Raw genomic sequence first — 8,015 nt, forward strand, 5'->3', positions numbered from 1 at the left:
GGAGAGGGAAACAGGCTTATCAGACTGGCAGTGGGGCGAGCGGACTCGGCGACCCCACTCACGTCCGCATCCCACGACTCGGAGCCTCGGCAAACAAACGAACATGTGGCGGAGAGAAATGGGAGATGGAGATCGCGGGCCGTGAGGGACGCCCTCATCACCGTCTCCTCAACCCTAACCCCTCTTCCTCCACGGTTTAGACCAGAGGGAGATAGAGAGACCGATGGAGGGAGAAGAGATCGGTTTGGTGCTGGCGCGAGCATCCGAGCTCCGGTCCAAGATCATCGGTTGCATCGGTGGCAACCGGGCCGGAGGACGAGCCGCGACCCAAGGGGAAGAGGGGGAGGAGGAGGAAGCCGGGAGCCTCGTCGGTATCCGTGACGCCCTCGACTCGTTGGAACGACATCTCGCGGCCTTGCAGGTATGAATCTTGCGTAATAACCCTGTTGTTTATGTTGTTTAGGTTTATGGAGGCGGGGAGGATTTCTTGATTGGGGTTTTAATCGCATCTCTTCGATATTGAGGCTTATGGAAGAGTTAAAGATGGCAATTTGGGATCGCTTGAACTGCCCTTTGTTTGAGCCCATTGGTTCCAAGCCGTTCCTTCGACTCATTCAAGCGGCACCTCTTTAACCCATTCTTTAGGATTGAGGACATGGGTGGATTTTAGAATGAGATGTGTTTAGCTTGATGATCCCGCTACCAATAAAAATTGGATCTTTGCGATGTTTGAGGCTCATGCAAGACTTAGAATGACATACCACAAGTTTTCTTGAGCACTTCAAACACATTAGTAATATAAAATCCCGTCTCTTGCGTTGCTCTAAAACTCATAGTAGTTAAGTTGCCTTTTTAGTCCATCCAGATTCCTTCACTTTCCATCATCTTTTACCTTGGAACTCTTTCTAATCCAAACATTACCATGTGACCCTCGAAGAACTGCTTAACGCATATCCTCAATAACTCATGCAGAACTGTCCACACACCTGTCCTACATCACTTTGATACTCAAGCTACCTTTTAGATGACCAAATCCACGGCCCATTGAATTCAGCAGCATCTCCACCAGTAGCATACTGCCATAGCTTCATCCATACTATTTGTAGTTTGCTTTTTCTTTCTTTTTTTTTGTCTAAATTTGTGTTTTTTTTTTAATATCAAAATTGTCATCCACTGATTCAAATCAATTATTTGCCTGATCCAATCCAATCTCAATCCCCAAATCAATTTCAACTTTTAAAACATTCACTCCAACTTTGTTGTACAAAATGCTATTGATAAATTACAATTTACCACTAAGCAACAAGTAAAGAGCTCTGATGGCAATTCTGTGAACAAATTATAAAGAGGGACATCCTAGCAATTGTTATATTCATGTTAACAAAGGAATACAATTCAATTTTATGTGATTACCTCTTTTAGTTCCTCACTCAAGATCATGCTTGTTATGGTCTTAATTTAAACGATATTTAATAGTGTGGTTTCTTATGTTCTACATTCATTGGAATAACTATATTGTAACAGATAGAAATTACCTAACAGTTCAAAGTAATAGAACTTTAGTTGTTGGCTTCCTTTTCGTTGTCTGTTATTGAAATAATGGTTTTATCCAAGGTCTTCAATTTCGAATAATATCGTCCGTACCAGACAGTACATATCGGTCCGTCAGCAGATCGGTACACGGATCGCCCGCTACCGGGCGGTATATATATATATATATATATACATACATATATATGTATATCGTACCGAGCGAATCTCGAAACTCCGATATGATACGATATTTCAATCCTTGGTTTTATCCATTGTAAAGTTGACAAGCAAATTAGCTACTCTTGAGCTGTGAGTCACTTTCTTTACGTATGTTATGAACTTTTATGTCTTCTCGTTCTTGTCAATTTTCATCATCCAATTTATTCGCATTGTGCTGATTTACTATGTGTTTCTTAAGCAACATCTGGAGTGGTATGGGGTCCCATTGTTAGATAATTTTTTTTGGTATGGCTGGCACTGGTGATTGACTGCTTAGAGAAAAGTCAGATCTTTGTTTCATAAAAGAGAATCAACAGTTGCTTTGTGCATTTGCATATAGCTGAAATGGAGGAGAGGAAGCCTAACGAACTAGATTAGTTTGATTAGATCAGATACAGATCTGACAGATTGTTTGGTATATGCTCAGGCACTGCAGCATCAACAAAGGTACGAAAGAGAATCGATTCTAGCCCAGATTGATCATAGTCGAACTATATTGCTCAGCAAACTCAAGGAGTACAAAGGGGACGAGCTGGAAGCAATTCACGAAGTTGCAGCTTTTGCTGGCGAAGCAGTAGAACGTGCCGATGGCCTGGTCCTGCCCCCATATCCCACCCACCTTCCTGACTTGTTCATATTGGATGACATTGGTGCCAGTTCACACTGCATGTGGAAGAGTAAGAGTAAACCCTCTTGCAATGGACCGATAGCTAACACGAAGCATCAAGGCAAGGGAGCTGCAGCTGCAACTGATAAGAACCAGGGCAGCAGGTCATCAAATGGAATCAGACATGTCATTGGTTTGGTTGTTAAATCAGCGATAACATTTGTTAGTGTGATGTCTATACTAAGTTTTGCCGGTTATCAGCCAGTGCTTAAGAAAAGACCCCAGGCCATGCTGCTGTTTGGTGGGCAAGCACCCAGAGGGAGGCAGGTCACGGTTCAGTGCCCGCAAGAGAAGTTTATGGTCGTCGAAGATGGCAAAGCACGGTGTTTCGTGAAAGAGCGAGTTGAGGTTCCATTTGAGTCAGATGTTACAAGTCCAAATATAAGATATGGATTTGGATGAGACAATTATCTGAACTTGTAAATTGTTTTTAGCATCACGATCTTGATGTTTTGAACTTGGTCGTTTAGACATCATGTATGTAATGCAAATAAGGCAGAGACGTGAATATTCCCTGGTTTTTTCTTTGTAAGATGTTGTCACGGAACAATGTTCGACACACATCCATGACTCTTTTTTTTTGGTATTTGTTTTTCAGTGTTATGATGTGTTTTCTCGTAGGTAGTGCTTTTTTTTGTCTTGTAAAATCCAAAAACATTTTTGGTTGGGCAGTGTCACAGAAAGAGGAAAATAGTCAGTCCTTTTTTGTTTGGTCTTGCAACGTGAAATATATAACCTTTTTTAATATTTTGGAACTCGATCAAGTGATCTTTGTCTTCTTCTTCGAAACTTTTTTTTTTTTTAATATTTATGACCCTTTGATATATTTATGAGAATTTTTTCTCATAAATTATTTTATGTTGCTTGTGATTTTAAATTTTTACTTTTTTAGGTAAATTATTTGTGTTTGTTTTTCTCTTTTTTTTCTTCCTATGTGCAGGTAGGTGCACAATGGATTACAATAGATTAAGGTCCAATGTGACTTTTGTGAGAACATCAGTCGCTTGTGTATAATATTCCTTAGCCAAATCTAGCTAAGCTAAGTGTCATCGATTGATTGTGTGTAATCAATCAGTAGGATTTGTGACTGTCTTTTTTGTATTTTTGTTAAATAATATATATTTATATTTGGATTAGATCTTTCACTTCATGTAATAATAATAATCTATTAACCCATTCGGATGTCTCTCTCCATCTATAAGTAGCTCATTAAGTTTTGAGCTTCAGTGATTTTCCATAATAGATTTAACATGAAAAAAATAGAAAATTAGAAGAATGGAAACAAAAGTAAAATAAATTTTCATGAGCATTTTTTTAATCAAAAAATAAAAATATTCAGAGAAGGACGACTCCAGAACTTTCTCTGGCCTTCTTCCATGTGCATAAACCGTGAAATGTAGTCGTTTTGTTCTCGGGTAGAAAACAACGTTGCCTCCGTGCTCCGACACCAACTAAATCTCGAACGTCCCATCTCGACCCGCACGCCTTCGGACGGTCCACATCGTTCCGACGAACCCAATGTGCGGTGCACAAGCGTGCACCGCGGAGCACAACACCGCGACTCCAACAACCAACACGATGACTCCAAACCCACCCTCCCGCCTATTCCGGGATGACGCTCAGATCCGGCGTAAACTTTCGGCTTCCGCCACCGCCACCGCCCCTCCTTATCCTCCTCTTCCCCTTCTCCTCCTGCACCCGCCGTTCACCGCCGGTCGCGTCCTCCGGTTCCAATGGGAAAACCAACGGCCCCGGGGCGCCCCGCCCCGCCGCCCCCATCAACGCGTCGCTCGCCTTCAACGCCAGCGCCGCGACGTCCTCGGCCCGAAGCGGGTACTTCAGCATCGTCCGCGGGAGCACGAAGTAGAGCTGTCCCGGGCGTAGCTCCTCCTCGGCACCAACCGCCGAGACAAACGCGTCGAACTCCATCGCGTCCGCGTCGCAAACGAAGAAGCACGCGGCGTCCTTCCCCAGCGCGTGCGCCGCCGTCACGGGCCGCGTGTACTCCCGGAGCCCGCCGTCAGGGAGGACCACCTTCGCCGTCCCATCCACCACCACCGCCGCCGCGTAGCACGAGTTGCAACCCCCCATCGCCGAGGAGGATGCAATGACGGTTTCTTAAGGTAACCAACTGATCGCCGATCTATGTTGTCTATTCGGGATCTCCGTCGCCGTTCTTTTTTCCGTTCATACGAGGAGACGTACAGAGATGCCGCGAGTTTATATAGAGGACGCGTCACGTGTCTGCCAATTCGTCGTGTTGCGCGAGTGCGACAGCCTGGCTCGATGAGGACAGCTGGCGGGGTGACGGTAACAGTAGGGATTTCGACGAAATTACCATGGGAGGCCTTGGCCGGGGACGGAATGACATGAATGCCCTTGGAGATATTATCGTAGCCCACCAAATATGGCGTATCCAGTCGCATTGCATCGTCGAGAGCGTACATCTCATCCAACGGTCATCCTACCGTTTGATCGGCTCGCAAGTCATCTTAAATTGGAAGATGGAATAGTGAATGTATATGCATCGACGTAAGCTGGCGCATCGAGGCAGGATTGACTCGTTCTTTGAACCCAACGGGCGATCTCCTGCGACAGCTGGTGGCATGGCGCGGAAAGAAGGCATAGGCTTATCGCCACGTGGGCGTCGTCTCCTCGGGGAGCACGCCCTAGACAGGACTTTGTGCCTCAGGAGGGCGGAGGCGGAGGCAGTGTAGGGTGGGAGAGTGGGATGTAACACGTGGTGTCTAATGCTCCGCGGAATTAGTTGGATTTAAGTGACTCCCCTGTCCCGGGACCGACCGACCCCATCATCACTTTTTTATGACGCTAGTGTCGTACCCGCAGCCTACACCCACGGGTACGACACTATAATGGCAACACAAGTTGACATTATATTAAATATTATATGAAGAAACATGAGAGGTTTTTCATGTGACAAGTCGAATCCTATCTTTCTTCACCAGCATAAATGTGACGGTAGAGAAATAAGGAGACGAAGCATTATTGTGTAACAGTTCAATTTAGGACTCGGTAGTGTAAAAATACGGTGGATATCACGAATATTTTCCAGGTGCGCTGTTTTTTGAGAGACACCGATTAGGAATGGGGGGGGGGGTGATGAACGAGGATGTGGGGACCCATGAGAGAGGCATTGGTGGGTGGGTGGGGGGGGGGGGGGGGCGCTTGAAAAGTGGCACGTGTTTTACACGACGAGATGCCGAAAGAAAAAGACGGAATATATTATTCCTTTTGTTTTTATGCTTCAGCCTCCGTAAGGAAAAATGATTCCTTTTTGCTTTTGACGTCGACCATCGGCTCCTTTAAAAGGAACAACAGCCACCTTTAATCGATTTATGTTCGGCAAAGTGCATTGCCTTTAGCTCTTATAAAGGAATCATCGGCCATAAACAATGAGCAAAGTGACACGCTTGATTAGATACGTATTGGTTATTTGCATCATTCGTCTCTTATAAAGTCTACAACATTTAACACTCTCTTGTATCCCTTACATTTAGTACTTCCAACATAGACCATTTAATTTAGTTCAAGTTCTCGTACGTTGTCATTCACAAGTTGATATAATGTTCACTCATGTTGATATGCAATTCAAGTCTGGTTCAATAGTCGAAAACTTGTTTTGCTATACGATTCAACATTTATACAACCAAAAAAAATTCCTTTTTCCATTGTTGATCTGATACAAATTGGCTTTATATCTACACATCTCTCCAAAGTTATTCGGAGGATTACAGCTAGCATTACGGGACGGCTTCTATGTTTTGGACCTCATTGACGCCATTTTGTACGGTCATCACCCTCCGATCTGATCTGCACTGTCACGCACCAGAAAAGCGTCCGTCCATCTTCGTGTCACGAATCACGATGTCATCGAACGATCACTCCTACGGTACAGATCGTTGCCCCTGGTCCAATGCCGCCGCGCAAACCAGCCACCAAACAGCCACGAGGACTTCGCCGCCTCGATCTCCTCTGCATCTATTCGGGAATGACGCTCAGATCCGGCGCAAACTTGCCCCCTCCGCCACCTCCCGTCCTCGTCCTCCGCCCCTTCTCTTCCTCGGCCGTCCCCGCAGGGAACACCAGCGGTGCCACGGCGCCCACCAGCGCGGCGCTCGCCTTCACCGCGAGCGCCGCGAGCTCCTCGGCGTGGAGCGGGCGGCTTAGCATTTTGCGCGGGAGCACGAAGTAGAGCTGCCCCGGGCGGAGCTCTTCGTGCGCGCCCACCGTTGAGACGAGCCCCTCGAACTCCATCCCGTCCGCGTCGCACACGAAGAAGCGGGCGGCGTCCTTCCCCAGCACGCGCAAGGCCGTCACGGGCCGCGTATACTCCCGGAGCCCACCGTCGGGGAGGATCACCTTCGCCGTCCCGGACGCTGCCGCCACCACGGCCGCCGCCTCGCTCGACACGCACGCCCCCATTGCCGCCCGAGTGGTATGCCAAAACGCCGGTCTCTTTCGTTCTATTGGAGATGACACGATGGCCTATGGGGGAGGCGAGTTTAAGTATACGGAGAGCGGGGCGTGTCGCCGGCTACTACTTTGTCGTGTAGCGATCTGATGACAGCCTGTGGGTCGCACGTTGGTATGCGGAATTGAGCTTGTCGATTGTGGATTGTCCAAAGTACCCTCCAAAATAGGAGATCTCATTCACGTTTGAGGCCATTTTAGTCAATTAACCGACAGCAAGATTCTCGATGCCTCGCTTGGATCGGTATACCCGAGACAAAGCATCATAGGGAGGTGAATGCACCACGTGGCTTCGGAGGTCGCCGCATGATTGCTTGATTTAAATCATCGACTCCGCTGTCCCCCCACCCACCGCCGCTTCTGTTCTTTGTCGCGGCACCAAGTATCGGGGATCCTACGTGCGCCCGGTGACACCGGACACAGCTCGTCATCCCTGCTTCGTACTCGATCTCGAAGTTCCTGTTGCTTTGGCCAATGGGGGGATGGCGAATTCTCCTGGGGGGTGCTGGGGACAAAACAGGTGTGAGCTCGCGGTCCGTGGGCTTGCTGTTTCGGGTCCAGTTCCAATTGGAATCAAGTTCAAGTCGATCATCATCGTCGTAAGCACACATGAAACTTTTTGCGTTCTCACAATACTCTGCATAATCGACATGATTAGTGTTGATATGGAGTGCACCATCAATCAATTATCATCTGATATATAATTCTCGTATGATGTCTAGGGTAAAAAGAAAATATAAGAGTCACTATCTATCTATCTACCCACGTACCTAAATGTCCCCCTCTTATCGTCTACATAGTTAAAGGTTCAAGAGTAATCTATTAGAGGTGATTAGAGATTATATTCTCATAAAATATTTGATAAAATATTTTATCTATTTATGATTAAGTATATATGCTTATTTTTAACACTATAAAAGGGATCATTCAATCCGATTGGGGTGCCCCCGGCTATCTTTTTTATCACTCGTGTCCACACTCGAATATCTAGGATTATTAACTTTGGCATCAAAAGGACCGGGTCCAAAAACCTCTTCCAACCATGATTTTTGCAAAGTGATACCTTATGAGCTCAATATTTTTACTTCAAAAATATCTTGAATAA

The 8,015-nt window shown here is 46.2% G+C and overlaps 3 protein-coding genes across 3 annotated transcripts; 1 reads left to right on the forward strand and 2 right to left on the reverse strand.

Annotated features, from left to right (window-relative positions):
• The first annotated feature begins 42 nt into the window (after nucleotides 1–42).
• LOC135634591 (plastid division protein PDV2-like) lies at nucleotides 43–2,980 on the forward strand. Its single transcript, XM_065144980.1, has 2 exons — nucleotides 43–421; nucleotides 2,180–2,980. Exons 1-2 carry the CDS (start codon nucleotides 224–226, stop codon nucleotides 2,819–2,821), a joined length of 840 nt encoding a protein of 279 aa, XP_065001052.1. The 5' UTR covers nucleotides 43–223; the 3' UTR covers nucleotides 2,822–2,980.
• Nucleotides 2,981–3,887: 907 nt separating this feature from the next.
• Nucleotides 3,888–4,627, reverse strand: LOC135634592 (uncharacterized). The gene has a single exon (XM_065144981.1). The coding sequence runs from the start codon at nucleotides 4,508–4,510 to the stop codon at nucleotides 4,022–4,024; it is 489 nt and encodes a 162-aa protein (XP_065001053.1). The 5' UTR covers nucleotides 4,511–4,627; the 3' UTR covers nucleotides 3,888–4,021.
• Nucleotides 4,628–6,040: 1,413 nt separating this feature from the next.
• Nucleotides 6,041–6,899, reverse strand: LOC135635208 (uncharacterized). Its single transcript, XM_065146136.1, has one exon. It carries the CDS (start codon nucleotides 6,860–6,862, stop codon nucleotides 6,419–6,421), a length of 444 nt encoding a protein of 147 aa, XP_065002208.1. The 5' UTR covers nucleotides 6,863–6,899; the 3' UTR covers nucleotides 6,041–6,418.
• Between the last annotated feature and the right edge of the window lie 1,116 nt (nucleotides 6,900–8,015).

Source organism: Musa acuminata, chromosome BXJ3-4 (genome assembly GCF_036884655.1).
Source record: "Musa acuminata AAA Group cultivar baxijiao chromosome BXJ3-4, Cavendish_Baxijiao_AAA, whole genome shotgun sequence".
Lineage (NCBI taxonomy): Eukaryota > Viridiplantae > Streptophyta > Magnoliopsida > Zingiberales > Musaceae > Musa > Musa acuminata.